Genomic DNA, 18,693 nt, shown 5'->3' with positions numbered 1-18,693 from the left:
GGAGGTTGATCCTCCTTGTAAGAGGAACTGAAGGAAGAACAACAACAAAAAATTCCTGGAGACATCCAGGTTACGGTATTTGGAAGTCACTACCTTGACTAAAGGGTGACCCTGCCAGACCTGTAGATAATTTCCCACATGAAACTTGCTTTCAAAGTAGAGTCCCATGAGATTAATTCCTACCACCTTAAAAGTGAACTTCTGTTCATAAATATGAAACTAGACTTGGTAAGTCTCTTGTCCAAAGTCTACTGAGCAATGGATTCCTTACTATGCAGGCAACACGACTTTTCATCTTCCTTAAGGGACAAATGCTTGACCAATTTTTGGTTTATAGGAGAAGATATACATCTCATGAAGATGATTCCATCTCATTTCACATGCCATACTTCATATGAAGAACGTAAATGAAAACAAAAAAGGCAAAGTTGTTTAAAAACAAAATTTCTTATGCCAATTCTCTTTCAAACCTAAAAAAAAAAAATCAGAAAGGAAATACAAGCCTGTTTTTTTTTTAACAATACAAAAAGCTCCCTCCTTTCTACATCAAGTATATTAAATAGCCTAAACTTCTGGATAAGGTACATAATAGGAATCTTCTCATTTTGGTCTCTATTATCATTTATAAAAGTGTATAATTTTTTCCCATGAGCATTAAAAATTTGGTATAAAATTTTTTTCTAAAATACTTCCAATAATATGTACTTGCAAAAAGAAAAATACCATGTTAAGTTGAAGTACAGCAGACATTCTTCATTTACGACAAGATGACATCAAACATATCTTCCTTCGGTGTCACCAGAGTACCACAGTCCTGTGTCTTCAGACATGCTTAAGCATTCTGCTTATGTTTCTTGGGAGTTTGCCTTTCATGATGTTTATCAATCCCTTTAATCATTTACTGTTCATAAATTCTGCCAGCTACTAGCATGAGCCCAGATGCCTCATTTTTTTTTTTTACCAGTTAAAATAATATTTCCACTTAGTCACCTGTGAAGCCCGCAAAAGTAAGAATTAGCTCTTCCCTCACCTAAACAGCCTTAAACAGGAGACAGAACTTTTGTGCTCCTTTTACATAGGAAAGGAAAATCTTTTAAAGAGTTGGAGCAACAGATGTATTCTGGGCATGTAAGTTCTTTACATTCCTTCCTGTAGCTCAATATCAAATTTGAAATGTAGTTAAATCACAGGTTTACATTTAAGCTTTCTTATCTCTGATAATGGACTTGGACACATATCAAAGAACCTGCCCATGTGCACTTCTTATCAGTCTCTGACAGGTATGAGGTTTAGGAGTTCAATATAAGACTTTACTGCTTATGTGTTTAAAAATTCAGATGTAATGTATCAGCAAGTATTTGGATGAGGGCTCCAATTACTTATGATCCTAGGTAATCCTATATTGCTACAGGTTGTCTGGTTATAAGCTACAGATTTAAAATATTCTTAGGATGGATAATTCACAACCATGAGATAAAGGTACTAAACTACAGATTTAAAATATTCTTAGGATGGGTAATTCACAACCATGAGATAAAAGTATATATCTGTATCTATAAATAAAATACATGAATGCCTTTCAGTTTGAGAACGGGAAGGCTTTCCTCTTTAATTTTTATATTAATCTATTGCTTTGAATGGACATTATATCAATTGATAAAATTTCCAAAAAGTATAAGAGTATCAGTATAAAGAGCTGAAAGGGAAAGAGAAGTTTCCCATTGCAGAAACCACCCCCTCTGCAGAAGTAACCATTGTTAACGGATTTCTTGTATTTCCTTCCAGAGATATTACAGGAACAACAAAGTTTAGGTGTATATGTTTATGAGAGGGAGGGCGGGAAGATGGGGGGTGGGTGTAGGGACGACAAGCAGCACCAAAACCTCATCAGCTTGGGAGAGAGATGGATGGATTGATTGACTGACTTTCCTATCTTTACAAATAGTAGCAAGTTATTCACACTGTTCTCAACACTGCTTATCTTCCTTAACAATATACCCTGGAGATTGGTCCATCAGTACATGAAGACTTGGTCCCTCGATTTTTTATGTATGTATATAACATTCCTTGTACAGAAGCACAACACCTTACTCAATCACACTACTACCAAGCAACATATAGGTTGTTTCCTTCTTTTTCCTTTGAATAGGAGAGTATTAGAGCTGCAATAGGACAGGGCTGGAGGTGGGGGGTGGTGCACTGTATGAATATTAACATTTTGTCCTGCCTACTGCCTTCCTTCTTTTAAAAAAGTACTGATGTCTAAACGAGAGCCTGTATGGAAGAGATGGATGTTAGCTTTCCTGCTGCTACTCATAGGAAGGTAATACCTTTGTCTCTAAAGCTGATGAAGTTCTGGTGATTCCTGTAAGCAGCAGCTGAATCCTGGGGGAAAAGAACCACTAGACTTTGCGAGAATCCAATTGTTCATGTTGGGAGACCAGCCTGGGCATCTAGGATGCCTACCGCAAACCCAAATTCTCCAAAGTTAGGGAAGCCTCAGTGGAATCTAGGTCACAGTCACCACTACCCTCAACCCTTCCACATAGCATGATGCAGAATTTCAGTTCTGTTGGGACTCAGTTTAGAATTCACATAAGCTCGGGACAAAAACCTTCCCAACAGTGAGGCAGCCACAACTCTCTAGAGCTGGACTGGCTGGGTTTGGGGCAAGTTACTGAACCTTCATATGGCTCAGTTTCCTCTTTGTAAAATGAGCAAAGTAATACCTACCTCAGAGGGTGGGTGTGAGGATTAAGTAAAATAATGCCTATGTAACTTGCTAAGCAAAGTGCCTGAACTTACTAAGGGCTCAAGAAAATGTTTATTATTGGTAAAACAATCCAAAGCCTTTCTTTTTTTCTTTTATTTTTTGAGAAACATCTTGGCAGCACCTAAAAATACACTGGTTGTGAATTTTGGCCTCAGGGTGATCCTTCACTCTCCTCTTATATCTCCATGCCCCCACATTTCCTGCAAATCCCCTCCCCCATTTTGTATCCGTGTACTTGTATAGTTTCATTTGCCTACAATGTCCCTCATCTTCACATGGGTATATTTTATTCACTTTTCAAGATGCAGCCCCGAATTCCGGCTAAGGGTCCTCCCTCTGGATTCTACTGTCCCCTGAGTCCAGTTCCCTTGTAGCACTGTCATGCTACTCAGAAGGGATCTGAGAGCAGGGTCTTATAGGAACTGTATACTAAGTTCCCAGTGCTGTTAGCACAGTGTAGGCACTTGCTAACTGCTGCTGAATTAAAACAAACCCTGATGCAGAGACTGATTCCAGTCTATTTAATTATAGAATATAATCTATGCCTCTGGTATCTTCTTTCAATCAACAATGTGGGCATCTGCACTTCAGGTGTTCATAGTGTTAAAAGCCTTAATTTAGAATCACCTGTCATGTAGCTTCTGTCAAAGCATGGTTGAGGCAGCTGAGGAGAGACTTCCTGTAAGAGGCAAGCTACCTTCTACCCATCACTCTCTTAAGCAAACCACCAGAATGCTTTGACTAGGTTGTTTTTCACTTTGCACCATAGTAAAAAGGATTTTCAATACTTCAGCTTAGCATTATATTCTACAATTACTCAGAAGCAATAAGAGAAACGACTATATATAGAAAGCCTGATTTATTCTTCACATAAAATTGCTACAGAAGTTGTAGTCTATTGTGCTATTCAAAATCATGAATAAACTTATATGGTAAATAACATTAAAACTTACAACTCCTGACAAATTGGCATGCTTTCCTTGAATAGACCACTGAACTGTACATTCCATCATATTTTTCCCTTCTTTGTTATGGCTGCATGGTAGCTCAGGACAGGTCAATGCTGAATTACTCTCTTCTCAGCTGCAGTTAAGCTGCTGCTGTGTGTTATTCTATTACTCTATTCTAATTTACTCCACTGTGTATGTATTTTGATAAAGAATAATGAATCTCATATTTTTGTTTGGTTATCAGGACTGCTTGGAGAACAGTTGTCACCAGATACCTGGCACATGTAATACATTTGCCTGCATTGTCACCCAAATGTGCCCTAAATACACACATTCATACCAAACTTGTCAGCACACAAAGACTTGAGATAAATAACAAATGCCTGGACTTAGTAAAGGCTTGCAAGTCTAGAATACGTTGCCCCAGTTTTAGCTGGCAACAGGAGACAGGCGTGTATGTGGCTGGTGCCTGCACAGACGGTAAGATGGACACAGCGCCCAGGCTGGAAAGCCATCCTTTAATCGGCGTACTGAAATCAGTTCTGCCCGGAGGGGAACAATTATGCCTACCTTCCAAGCAACAAAAGGAAGGAAAGGGGAAAAGTGAAGAGGAAGTTCATTTCCCCAATTGTAAAACTAAGAGTGAGTCAGCACTGTAATCAGTAGACGCCGGGACTCTGCCTGTGCCAGAGACAAGGGCTGGACTTGCAAACATCCTGCCGCCACCCCTGCAACTTGGAGGCAAGTATAGTGACAACCAGATGGTCAGCTTTTGAGGGAAGGTTTTTAGTTTTGTTTTCAATGGCAGAAATGAGCAACTAGAGGCAGTCTCACAAGCAGGCTTACCTGAGATGAGGTGGCTAAGAAATGCTGATGGACAGGAGCACATCTGCCAGCATACTTCAAGTATCAAGAGTTGGCTCTAGGACGTTCAAAACTTCAGGAGAAAGGAAGGGTGCTGTGGTGCCACTCCCACTCCTTGTGATGGGAGAAAGCAGCAAGCGCCCCCCAGCATCATCTCTGAGGCTCTGCCCTATCTCAAGATCTCATGGTGGGGGGGCTCACATCTGGGCTACAAACTGTGGCTCAGAATGAGAGACTCATCCTCAACAAGGTGGAGGACTGGTCTCAGCTCTAATTCTGGTTCTGCTGCCTCCCAGCTCTCTGATCCTGAGGAAGTCATGCTGTCCCTCTAAAACCTAGTCTCTCCTCCACAAAGTAGGAATGCTGATAATGGTGATTTACCCCACTGGGCTATAGGGAAGATGAGGCAATGTCCAAAAAAGCCCTGGACGAGTACCTGGCAACAGTAGGTGGTCCCTAGACATCCATCCCACTCTCTTTCCTTCCTGGGATCCCCCATCCTCATCCTTTATGTTCTCCGTTCTAGCCAGTCCCACCTACTGCCTGCTCTCTGCTCCCTCCCTGTCTTCAGCTTTGGCCTGCCCTGCCCCTCTTTTTTCAGGTACTCCAGCATTGCTCCTATTTTCCCACATTCTTCTTAGCTCCTCAACTCACTCAGAATCTGAACTTCAGTGACACCAGGGCATGGAGGGTTACAGTGAGACAACATGCAGTGGCTGCTGCAGCCTCTTTCCTTAAGCACTCAACAGGAGGAGCCTGCCATTACCCACCCACTACAAGGTGGCAACTGAGCATGGTGGTTGGGTGTGGGGGAATACTGGGCTCACACCCCACCTCTACTCTCAGGCGAGTCAGGTAACCTTTCTGTACCTGCTTCATCACAGGTAAAATGTGGGCTGTAACAGGACCCCTGCATTATGACGATTAAATAAGTAAATACATGTACAGTGTGTGGCACAGGTGCACTTAACGAATATTAGCTGTCCTCTCCTGCATCACTATCATCCTATATCTTATGGAGACCTGATGACCCATGACTATATGTTCAACCTTTGAGAGAAAGTTTGCTCTCAAGAATATGAACCAGGCATGGGCTCATCAAACCAAGATGGAATTTCACAGCCACACAACGTGATCCTGGCAGAAGAATCAGTTCTTATCCACATTTATAGGTTTTGGACAACATCACCACAAGTTGGAGACTTGCACATAGCACATGAGTTGGCTTTTGGCAGCCCTGCCATTTCTGGCAGACCACCAGAAGATGCTACCACCCAGAGGCCTGTGCCTGAGGAGCTCCCAGAGCTGCTGAGCCAGAAAATACCCTGTTCTTGCATGTTCCAGGCCGTCACAGAAAAAAGGCCAGTCCTTTAGGTCCCTTATTCTCTGCTTAATCCCATTCTAAGATGCACTCCTTACAACACTGTCATTAAAACTAATAGAGGCCAAACCCTAGCACACCGGAGTTTGTGTCCTCTAATGATCTGTAATGGGCACTGATAATGAAAGCTATTTCCCAGAAATTTAGTTTTTAAATGCATCAACTGCATCCAGAGATAAGTAAGAAGATGAAATTTTCTTCATTTTAAAAAACTACACAATGTTATTCTCAAGGGAGCTAGTGAGTTAGCTAGGAATAAAATAAATTCTGCAACAACCATTTAGACCCAAAAAAGGGACATTTTCAGAGAACACACAAGGAACTCATGGAAACAACAATAAAAAATAAGTACAGATTTCCCTCTTGGAGTGCAAAGCTACCAAATCCTTCACTAAGTCCATGTAAGAAAGAGCCATTGTAGTGGACATTTGTGGTCTAAGGCTGTCTCTCCTCTGGGAAACACCCCTCTTCTAAATTCTGATGATCCAAGAACTTTGCATGTCAATCTTCCCTCCTCAGCCAAGGAGAAACAGGTGATTCAGGTCTAGCCCAATAGGGTATTATATACTCCTGAACACAGTGATTAGTTAAGAGATGAGGACGTGATCAACTTGGACCAAGAGGATGACTGTTGAAACTTTTGCAGAAGAGACGCTCTTTCTTTTCTCCTGGACTTGAAGCTTATAGAAATAAGTTCACCTGGCAACCATCTTACAATTAAAAAGAAAGAACTTCCCTAAGAGAAGAGTCAACAGAGAGGAAACTGAGCTGAGAGATGCCAAGAGTTGGGGCTTAATGGCAACATGTGAGCCCCTGGATCCAGCCATACCTGAAAACAGACATTCCTGTGCTTTCCAAGTAAATAAATGAACCAAAAAGTTTCATGTTAGCTTAAGTTAGTTGGGTTGTGTTTTCTGTTACTTGTAAGCAAGAATCTTAATTGGTAATTTGCTAAAGCTGACACACAGGGTATTGAATATAGCAACTACCTGTACATTTAAAAGATGTCGTATTAGAGAAGTTCATACTAGTGCTAGAAACATGTGAGAAACTAGCTCTTGCTAGTGTCTAGAAAGGTCCTGGATTCAGAGAAATGCAAACACTCCAAAATAAAGCCCAGGACAGTGAATTCAAACAGTGCATGGAACTTTCTGACATGCTAAAATGCTGGGATGCAGTTTCTACATTTCACCTAAAATTTGAGAAACAGAATGGATGTTACCAATCCAAATGAAAATAAATACTAGGCTCACTTTAGCAGGTTTAGCACAGTAACTAAAGGCTAAAGATAGCAACTCTGTCTAAGGAGTAAAAATAAGCAGGAATTTTCTGTAAGGCTATGTGATCGCTATTTATACTCTCTCCTTATTAAGCCCACTATGAATTTGGCCTGTCATAATTGTCTCTGAGCTGCTCTGCTCTGCCCTCCCTGAGCCCAGAGGTAGTCTCTCAGAGGTACAACCTGACTCTGACGTAAACAGCTTCTGCCAAAAGCTGAAGGTGTCAAAATTTGTCTGGTGTGTTTAGTGCTGGGTTGTAACAGACAAGAAGAATACAGCTTATTTTCAAATCCACTTTGCTGGCTTTTTATAATGTAAAACTCAAAGCAAAGAGGATGAAGCAGAATGTTGTAGGGCCTTGTGTGACACTTAGAAATGAAAACAGGCCCTTTGTAGAAGAAAATGTGGGCTAAAAAAACAGAGAAGAGTTCCAGATGGTGAGGTCTATTTACTGTGAAGCAAAACTGTGATGAAAGTAGGGAATGTCTCAGGCAAGTCAATTACACAAGATAAATCGATAGAAGATGTTCTATGGGGATCCAGCTAGCATGGAATTCTAGAATGGGAAGACAACATTAATAGGCTTTCCCTGCTTTGGTGCCTAAAGAAGTAAATATCATATTGACCTAAGAAACAAAACAATTGTAATACTATAGATAAAAAGCATATGTTCAGACAAAGTCAATTACGAGCTGCTCCTTGCACATGCCTTGTACATTCCTGCCCCTGGGTCTTCCCGCACTGCTCCCCTTGCCCAGAATACCCTGGTATCTTTGGTCTGAACCTAACCCACTTGTCAAGATCCAGTTCAAGTGCCAATTTGATGACAAAGCCTTCCTTGACCACCCTAGCTTAAAGTCATCTTTCTAGTAGAGGACTTTTTTTTTTTTTTAAGTTGAGGACTTTTAGCAGCACTTTGTCCTATAGCATCTAGACCTTTTGATGCTGTTTTATAGTTTGTATGTTATATATTAATAATATATGAATATATTTTCTATTTTTTCTCTTTCACTATTCAGGGCACTATCTCTACCTACATCATCTTTAACATGATGTGCTCACATACAGGGGACATTCAGTAATTGACTGAATGAGGAATAGTTTGATTGCAGAAGCCTGGGACACCTTGAACCAGAGAAAAGAAAAATGCATACAGGAAGTCAGTCATCTAGTGTTATTCCCACTATGTCCTTTCTGTCTCTATGTGCAATGCAATCACAGCCACTGGTCTGTCCCCTCATGGTGGGAAACATGGCTGCTCATCAATCTGAAGGCCAAGAGACATTCTTAATCCAGTTCCAGTTAAAAAAAAAATTCCTACGAAAATATTACAGTCCACCTGGTTTGGTCATGTATTCCTGCCCAATTCCTCACACTATTACCAGAACCATGGCACAAAATCTACATCCGTGAATAAGAAGGTCTTCCATCCAATAACTCTACAAATTTAATTATTTCAGACCCATGGTTTTATTATGATCAAGTGAAATCTTTCTAAAATACAGCATGCTTTTCCCCCCTACCTTCAAAAACAGAATATATCAAGTGGAATTTACTTTACTGAGGGATGAGAATTATAAATATCAATTAGTGTTTGTGTTGTCATATACGTGTCAACCCAAGTGGCTGTTGGGCATGAAATGTGGCTTGCTTTTTATCCAGGCCCTTGTAGTATTATAGTCTCTGCGTGTTTTTTCCCCAAAGTTCTCTGTACCTTGCCTCATCAACAATTATTAACTTCTGTTAAATGAACAGGTGAAGTGTTATATTTTGAAATACTGGATGATGGGAAATCTGGGAGCCAAGTGTGTTATAACTAGATACGATAAGGTATATCTTGGACATGGAAACCTTAGAAGCTGCTCCTTGTTCAGCTCCTGCTGAAAGGTTCTATAACCTATAACCCTCTGGCCACAGATGATTAAATAATAGAAACACCTGCCTTGGGGCTTCTGGCCCACAGGCAACCACCAGCCAATGACAGGCCCAGAGCAAAGTGAGCTCAGTCAGTCAGATTCTTGCTCTTGGGAAACACGGCTGGGAAGCAGAGAATTAGGGAGAAGCAGAGACTGTGGATAGTGAAGTTCTGAGATAGCATTGGGGCTGGAAGGGTCACGGCACTCCCCCATGGTACAGAAGCCATGGGACATGGGGTGGGGAAGACACAAAGACAGAATGGTGGGAAAGGATAAGTCAGGGGTGAGTACCAAGCAGAGGTAGCCTCAGGTAGAGAAAGCCAACATGCCAAATGGCTAAATGGCTGCAATGTGGATGGCACAAAGTGAGCTGCTTAACTTCATTCTGGTCCTGGCTTTCCTCCAAGTGGCTTCACCTCCCTGTAGCTCCAGCTCTTTCTGGCCTGAATTTCTGGTCTGTGTTTCTGCCTAATATTCCCTCTATCCCCTGAAGTGACCAGATGAAGGTGTGGGCTCTCCTGGCTACTTGGAATGCATCAGTACTTCCTGCTAGGTGTGCATCCAGGATTGGTTCAGATAAATTAGAGAAAGTGGTTGGGTTTGGAACCAGATATGATGGAATCCTGTAGGCAGCTTCCCTTCTCACCCCATGCCCGTCAGGAAGCAGGACTCAGTACCTCAGTACACCCTCCAAAGATACTTCATGTCCTCAGTTATTGTTAAAATAACAACTCTCCCAATAATTACGGCAGGTAACTTTTAATGAGCATTTATTAATTAGAAGCCAAGCTAAGTGTGTGAACTACTTCATTTAAGCCTTATGACAGTCCTATGAGGTAGATATACTATTTCTCTTCCTTTTAAATAGAGGTGGTTTGCAGATGCCAAGTAAGTTCTTCTCTGCAACACAGCTACTAAGCAGTGAAGGTGGGATACAAACTCAAGTAAGTCTGTCCCAAAGCCTATGTTCTTAACATTGTGACACACTGAATGATGACAATTTGACTTTTACCAAAGACTCATGAGAGGACTTAAAAGAGGATTCATATCTCTTACCAATATGAGAAACTCCCTAAGATCTCCTTTTAGATGGTTCTGTTCCCTAAGTTCCTCCCCAACTGACAACCCCATCATCTCTCCTCCTTCTTCTCTATCTAGCCTCCAAAACTCTCAATCCATATGCCTGGTCAACAAAACCAAAGCATGGAGCTTAGGAGTCCTGATTCTACTCTCAGCTTTGCAGAAACACACATTCTCCAGGCTCAGAGCTACTACATAGAGCAAAGGCAGCCCCAGAGTGATGCACAGGAAAGCAGTCTTTATAGGGTCATAACCTCTCCAGAAAAAAAGGGACATCTTCATGGCAGCAAAACTCAGGTCAGGTCATCTGAGCAAAGTGTCTTCCTTCTCTTCTTTGCTACAAATTCTTGTATTTCTTGATGAATCCAGAGTAAAAGCTAAGCATAAGGCTGTGGCAGCACACAGAGGGTTCTGCCTGAAATCACTGCTCTCCTATTCTGGGGGTGGGGGACCCGACGTTCTGATTACATATTCAAGTTCTCACGAGGGTCTTAGTTTCCACCCAATGTTTTGAACACATAGAGACCTAATTCTTCCTGAAGTGTACCTAATTTGGTGGAGGAATAAGGTGCGAAGTGAGGAGTTTCCACCCAATGTTTTGAACACATAGAGACCTAATTCTTCCTGAAGTGTACCTAATTTGGTGGAGGAATAAGGTGCGAAGTGAGGAATAAGGCACAAAGCTGACTCTCAGTTTCAAGAATATTCAGGTTATTGCTAATGGAGCTCTCAACAACCCCGTTCAGATGGGGTAGTTTTCAAAATATCAACTAAACTCAGGTTCTGTTAAGCTTCCCTTTGTATTGCCACTGGAATTGGCTAGTGAATTGTACCTTGAAAAGAATAAACAACAGAAGCTGACATTTCTGGAAGTGGAAGAAGAACCTGGCAGAATCAGCCATGTGTGCAAAGAAAAATATAGCAAGAAAAGTTTCTCCCTAATGATCCAGAAGTTTCTTCCTAACTTCCAGAGTGCTTTCTTGTGGGCCTATGACCTAATTGACTCATGTTGAAATTAAAGGTAGAACTTAATAACTGGTTTTTGAAGAAGAGGTTATTTAGAATATCCTTATAGACAAAGAATAAAAAAAGAAAAAAAAGAGCCTGCATCCCTACACAGAGATTTGGCTGTTGTTTGAAAATTTGGTAGCAAAACTTCTCTTGACCAACCATACAAAGCATAGTCTCTCTTCACTTACTTTTCCTGGCTCCTTAGATTCAGAGTTTAAAAAACTACCAGTTCTTAAGAGCTTTCCTTTTCCATATAAGTTCAGAAAACAATCCTTAGAGTTATGAATTAAATTTCAATTTAACAGGATATTTGTTGTAGGGCTTTATACAAGAGATTGTTACAGATTTTTTGTCACAAACATTTGTAAACTGCTGGTTGTTTGGGAGGGGAAAAAGTACAAGAGTCCTAAGGAGAAATTCTCTTTGGCGGTGGAGAGGCTTCAAAGCACAACATAACCAAATGACATCAACTTTCAATTTTTCATTCTTTCAAATATTTTTTCTCTCTCTCCATCATTCTTACAGCCCAAATTTAAATTTAATGGCATCTTAAATGTGAGGTTAACAGAGACTTTTGAGAAAAACAAACAAGCAAACAAACATTTGGAACATTCCACCATCTTTTCTTTTCTAAGCCCAAGGACAATTGGCAGTCTTAGCCACAGGCAGCCTCCTGGCTAACAGAATAAAAAAGTTCAGTCACAAAACTACAACTCCTCCTCCCCCACTCTCAGTAAGCTGGACCAAGGCAGACCAGGAAATTACAAACTTAAGGGTAGATCTACAAGATGAAGTAGGCAGATTATTAGAAACCCTGCCCACACAACATAAATTACAAGAACAATTCATTCAACCATAAATATTTTTAAGTGAATGGCCAAGCCACTCACTTGCTACTTAAAAACTGTCTTATTTTGGCACCAAGGCTCCCCCCATGTATGTAGATCTGATTTCTACCATCTGGGCCGTTAGAGACTTGAGAGGAAAGTATTTGTCTCTTTCCTAGTGCCTGCAACAGTGTCTTAAACACATGGTATTCAGTATACATTTGCTAAATGACTGGTAATGGATGGTCTGTCAGATCTGACTGATTCCGATCGCTAATGTTCTTGAGGGTACAGGAAGGCTACAGCAGCGAATATTCCACTAGTGGTGCCATATGCCATTAAAGGTACATGTAAGATTAAGGTAAGTCTGCATTCCACTGAGATTTAAGAAGGGTTAGAGGGTCAAACAAGAGCAGCTGGTGGGTGTTTTTCCGCTAATAATTATTCAATTGCAGCCTTCACTTGGGACAGTGATGGGTCTAACTACTGTCTGGGATGATTATGTTGGCCATGTCTGTCACTAACATGTGGATCTTGTCTCTACTGGATTAGTGTGTCCAGGATTCCCATGACTCCACTTCTTGGTTCTTGATCTCCTGCCAGTATATTTTCACTGTGACGATTGCACATTCTAAGTGCTGCCATGGGATGACTAAGGACATATTTCCTCTAATTCCACTTTCACACAAAAGATCAAGAAAAGAATGGGAAAGAGGATGTGTGTGTGTGTGTGGGGGGGGCTATTTCTCCTCTAGGGGAAGCAAAGAGTTCCATGGTGCTCCTATCATGAAGTCTGTGCTGTAAGGCATGACATATGGAAGTAAAGGGAAATACAGGCTTCCTCTGAGACACAGTTGAAGCCAACACATTTATCTTAGATAAGAAACCTCTCTTGTGCTTCACCTTTGGATTTTCCAACTTTCAAGCAGTAGTCTTCAAATCCAAGTGCTGAAGTTAGTGGGTTTTAATTGTGCCTGTCAGGGATGTCTAACATGGGCCTTGCCAATGTCATCCTCCCATTACATCCCTAGTGCTGCAACCCTTAGATTTTAATCTGTAAGTCGCACCTGCTGACATCTTCTAAAGTTGTGAATACAGTGGTGAACAAAATTAACAGAGCTTGCCAACTTGCTTGAACCTAGGATGATTTCTCTAGGTCACTGCTTTAGTCACTAGAAAAACAAAAAAAACCCTCTTTTTTTGTGTGTCTAATCACAAACAGTATCGCTTCTCCTATTCCTACAGTAGAACCTGAAAAGGATTATAAAATTACTCAATTGTTCCCTTTTTCATTAGCACCAAGCAGGTGATCTTACTGGCTAGAAGGCAGGGGATAGTGATGAATACAGGTGATTTAAGCAGTGTGTCTGAGGTTACCAGGGCAACCGTTAATTATTACTGAGTAACTCTAGTATATCTCTATAAAGGTCAGGAGTTAAGGTTTTTCTATCATATATTTTGCTTTAAAATGGGGCTTTTAAAGGAAATTGGGGAGAGAACAGATGGAGGATGACAAAAGAAGATCAGGTTAAAGAACTATATATAGCACAAGAAAAACTACTTACATTTCATAATGTTGGTTTAGGAGATGGCAGAAGAGTTCATGCATAAATGTAAAAAATGACTTTCTGTTTTTCTAAGTTAGGGCTTCTCAAAGATTAAGAAATCTGAAATCAGGCCAGATGCAGAGACTCTAACTGGATTTACTTTACTTAGTACCCTGAGACCAATTTCCTCTGTTGTTCCAGAGTTACCATTTTCTGAACTGACCTGGAGCCCTGGACAGACCAGGCTGGACGGGAGTCATGTGGTCACTGAAAGAAGAATTCAAGACTTGATTTCATTGACACACAACAAAAGCAACACCTTCTTGGTATAGGTCTTAGTCTTCAAACGGCATCTTATGCACATCCTTAGTTATTGAGGATGTAACAAATTTGAAAAATTTTTAAAAATCCCTGTGTTCACTTCAGCAGTACATACACCAAAAAATTTAATGATAGAGAAGATTAGGATGGCCCCTAGGCAAAAAAACAAAACAAAACCAAAAAAAACCCATGCAAATTGTAAAGCATTTCATATTTAAAAAATCAAAACATCAGGTTGTATGCCTTAAACTTACACAGTGATGCATGTCAATTACTTTTCAATAAAACTGGAAAATAGGGCACCTGGGTGGCTCAGTGGTTGAGCATCTGCCTTCAGCTCAGGTCGTGGTCCTGGGGTCCTGGGATCGGCTCCCGCATCAGGCTCCCTCTAGGGAGCCTGCTTCTCCCTCTGCCTATGTCTCTGCCTTTCTCTCTGTGTCTCTCATGAATACATGAACAAAATCTTTTAAAAAAATCCCTGGAAAATAATAACACATTAATTAAAAAAAAAAAAAACCCTCACAAAGTGCATCCTACAACTTTAAGAAAAAAGTAAAATGGTGATTTTAAAACTGAGGTAATCTATTTCCGAGTTTTCAAAACTGAAAAAAACCAATGTGTACACACGTTAAAAAAATTCCAACACGACAAAGGGTAGTGTTGAAAGAGAGTCAGTTTCCCTTCCACCAAAGGCTACTGCCTATATGCTTCTATCAGAGACAACCACACAGATTATTAACCTGTATCTTTCCAGAAATATTACAAACATGTACACACATCGGTAGGTATATACATCCCTGAATTCTTTTTTTTTTTTTTAAGATTTATTTTTATTTATGATAGACATAGAGAGAGAGAGAAGCAGAGACACAGGCAGAGGAAGAAGCAGGCTCCATGCCGGGAGCCCGATGCGGAACTCGATCCTGGGACTCCAGGATCGCGCCCTGGGCCAAAGGCAGGCATGAAACCGCTGAGCCACCCAGGGATCTCCAAACATCTCTGAATTCTTATATATAAATAGGAGAATACAATGCACACAGTTTTTAAATCTAACTGGATATCAAAATCACCTCAGAAGTTTAAGAAACATACCAAAACTCAGATATCACCCCAGACCAATGAACTCTGAGGCTCTAGCAAAGGAGTCTAGGTCTTGGCATTTTTTAACTTTAGGTTCCCCACATGATACTAATATGTAGCTTGGACTGAGACCCACAGTACCTTGCTTTGCCCTTAATGTACCTTAGAAGTTTGTTTTATAGCAGCCTATGTAACACCACTTCATTTCTCTGCTGTACTGGGTAGCAGTCTAGTCTAAAATGTATTTTGGCCATCTTTCACGGATGGTCATCCCTTCAGGTCCCACTCTTTGGCTTTCATAAATGGTGTCACAATATACATCTGTGCTGGAGAACATCCATCTATCCTCTATCCTGCCCTCTTCACCAGGAGCTAAACAGCATGGATTACATCATCAGGGCTCCTGCACCCTGTGGCTCCCTGGTGCGGTCACCAAGGAGGAGCTCTGCAGAGATTAGCAGGGAGGAGAGAGCCAAGGCATTTATTCTCTTGTCTCCCTCTAAAGTTGCTCGCCCCTGGCTGAACCTCTTCACCAACATTCCTTTTAAGCTACTAACTCTCTAGACCTCTCTCCCCTTTGGAGTTTGATAACCACTTTCTAATCAAGTCCCTCTAGTGTAAGAATGCTAACTGGTTGGGTGCTTGTAGCCCTAATTTACTGTACTAAGTCTTGTGATTTTTTTTTCCTGCCCCCATGTCTTTGCAAATAAAACTCTCCTTGAATTATGCTCTTTTTACAGTGCTGATGTTTTTCTTTTGATTCTAATACATCATCCTTGGAAATACATCTTTGTATTTATTTCTTTATGGACAATATCATCTTGGCTCCCTCTGGAGACATAACTTCTTCACATAAGGCAAAAAGAGGATGTGGGTGCCTGAGTGGCTCAGCTGGTAAACCATCTGACTCTTGATTTCAGCTCAGGTCATGATCTCAGTCAGGGTCATGAGATTAAGCCCTGCATTGGGTTTAGCACTAAGCAAGCAGCCTGCTTAGGATTTTCTCTCTCCCTCTCTTTGTTTGTGCTAAAACATTAAAAAAAAAAAAAAAAAAAAAAAAAAGATGTAATGGGGCAGTCTAAACCACAGTTCTTTTATTCTTTTTCTGAGCATTTTTGACAATAACCTGGGCACAGCCCCATCATCTGTTTAAATTGTAAGGCTATTAAAATAAATACTGAAGCAATGTCTTGGGGAGAACTCCAGTGCTTCTTTGAGAAAAGCTGCTAGGCACTGAAAGAGAATCTGCTAGAGCATATACAGTGTATGACTGAGAGGCAGAATTTCAGAAAGCTTTCAGAAACTTTCTTTTTGTCATAATGTCAGTCAAATTTATATAGAGTCACAGGCTGGAGAGGAATTCCTGAGGCTAAATTATCCCCCGGTGAAAACTTAGGATTGCAATAAGGTTCTCTTCTAATTAGTATGGTTCCAATTGGCTCCACCTAAAAGAGAAACAATAAAGTAAATAGATGGCTTGATAGGACTCTGGAGAGTACACACCTACGCCTGCTGACTTGGTGCAAACAGCTTAAAGCTTGTCTTGAGAGAGGAGTGCTTCTACTAATTAGGGTGCATTTTATTATTTGTTGTTAACTTAGTTTTAGGTGATTGATTGATTTTTAAGATTTGAGAGAGAGAGCAAGTGAGTGAGGGCAGCAGGGCGAGGGGCAGAGGACAGCATCTCAAGCAGATTATGCACTGAGCACAGAGTGCAACATGGGGCTCGATCTCATGATCCTGAGATCACTACCTGAGCGGAAACTAAGAGATGCTTAACTGACTGTGCCACCCAGGTGTTTTATTTTAAAACTACCTCAATGTTTTGATGTGGGTTGCTCTGTGTCACACCAGGATCAAAGAAACAAAAATAAACACTGAATGTCTACTGCTACCACCAAAAGAAATCAATACTAAGGATTTGTTCATTGGTAAAGGGACAGTCTAAAAGCAAACCAACTTTTGCTTAGTGAAAAAGGAAACCAATTTTTTTTAAGGTTTGATTTATTTGAGAGAGCACATGTGCAGGTGAGCAGAGGAGGGGGAGAAGGAGAGGGAAAGAATCAAGCAGACTCTGAGCTGAGTGCAGAGCCAGCAGCACTACTAGATTTCACAACTCTGAGAACATGACTTCAGTTGAAACTAAGAGTTGGATGCTTAACCAACTAAGCGCCACTCAGGCGTCCCAGAAACCAATTCTTATTAACCATTTAATGTGAGCCAGGTCATTTACTATAAGGTTATGCCATCATTAACTCATAGGACCCTCACAATAACCTCGAAGGTAGGTCTTATTATTATTATGATTATTTTTACTATTATTGTTACCATTTCACAGAAGAGGTTTAGCTCAGAGAGGACAAATAACTTACAGACCATGTCTAAAGTTAGGAAATAGCAGAGCCAAGGCTTCACTACCAGGCCACGTGGACTTTTCCATGCACCAGATCTCAAAAGCTTTTCATATGTGATATAATCCATGTCAGCCTTCAGAGATCTATTTGTAGTCTTAGGTTTATATATCAACTACATCTGTTCTCCTGAATGACTGTTGCCCATAATGCCATCCGTTATAAGAAATACATTTCCTCCCTCAAAAGTATTCACATAGAAAAGCCTTTCCTCAATTGTGGAACATTGCTTTTGATGCTAAAGTGCTGTAAAGAGCATGTTCTAAGGCCAAATACATTTAGGAAATGTGGCGTAACACCTACCCTTTGAGAAATGCACAAGGGACATATTAGTGGCTCAGAAGACCTGTAGACAAGAATTTGTAGAACTTCAACTCAGAGCTCTTGCCTTTCCCTACCTGTCCCACCCTCTTCCTGCATCAGTTTGGCGAATGCTGATTTAAAAGTCTCAAATATCCTGTACATGTCATCTACCACTTCTAAGCTGCTTTCCTGTCAAGGCAAGAGTCTTGATCTTCTCATGTTACATGCACAGTAGGTGCTCAATAGAAATATCTGTTGGTTTAATTGATGCACCTTCAAATTCTTGATTTGTGACCAAAAGGCAGGCATTTATTTGCAAAGCAGCAGGCTGGCTTCCCTGGGGCAATGGGAAGTGCAGCCCTGGTGAGTTAAAATGGGTTCCTCTATGAAGCAAAGGCATCAGTCCTCAGCCTCATAAGTTTTGACTGATCTCAAAGGCCAGGGACAGGGTTCTCTTAAGCCCCTCTACTATCATCAATGCAGGAACAAACAGAGTGCCAGTGATGATACAGGTTTGGTCCTGAGAGCTTTATAATGAGGTAAATCCTGTTTTTATTCTTGTGGAAGTCCATCCACCTAATGCACTCTGCCTATGGTTCCCAGACTTCAAGATGTATCAAAATCACCGGGGAGCTTGTTAAAACACAAGGAACTGGGCTCCTCCTCCAGAAGGGCTGATCCAGGAAGTCTGCGGTGGGGCCTAGGAATGTGTATATCTAACAGGCTCCCAGGTGATGCCAGTGACACTGGTTCAAGGAGCACTCTGACACTGCTACACTGGGCTAAGACCCTACCCTACAAGACCAGTGTAGCTGGGACCAAAGGAAGCCTACACTAGATCCTGCATGGTTTTCTAGATACTCAGTGCAGAGAAGGGGTTAAAAATGAGACCCTATGGCTGTTCCCAACTAGAAATGTGTTCCTAGCTAAGTAAGCATCTGCTTTCCAG

General features: G+C 41.0%; 1 protein-coding gene across 17 annotated transcripts in view; it reads right to left on the bottom strand.

Annotated features, from left to right (window-relative positions):
* ARHGAP26 (Rho GTPase activating protein 26) overlaps window positions 1–18,693 on the bottom strand; it is a 418,456-nt gene that overhangs the window by 45,754 nt on the left and 354,009 nt on the right. For 2 of the 17 annotated variants that reach the window (XM_072826307.1, XM_072826313.1), the window contains one exon: window positions 16,100–16,475. The exons of the other annotated variants lie outside the window; for them this stretch is intronic. Coding sequence is in view for 1 of the 2 variants with exons in the window: in XM_072826313.1 (XP_072682414.1) it covers window positions 16,451–16,475 (25 nt within the window). In the remaining variant the exon portion in view is untranslated. Of the gene's footprint in view, window positions 1–16,099; window positions 16,476–18,693 lie in introns of those variants that run through there. 17 annotated transcript variants of the gene reach the window in all.

This window comes from Canis lupus, chromosome 5, assembly GCF_048164855.1.
Source record: "Canis lupus baileyi chromosome 5, mCanLup2.hap1, whole genome shotgun sequence".
NCBI classification, from domain to species: domain Eukaryota; kingdom Metazoa; phylum Chordata; class Mammalia; order Carnivora; family Canidae; genus Canis; species Canis lupus.
This window is presented reverse-complemented; position numbering and strand designations above follow the sequence as displayed.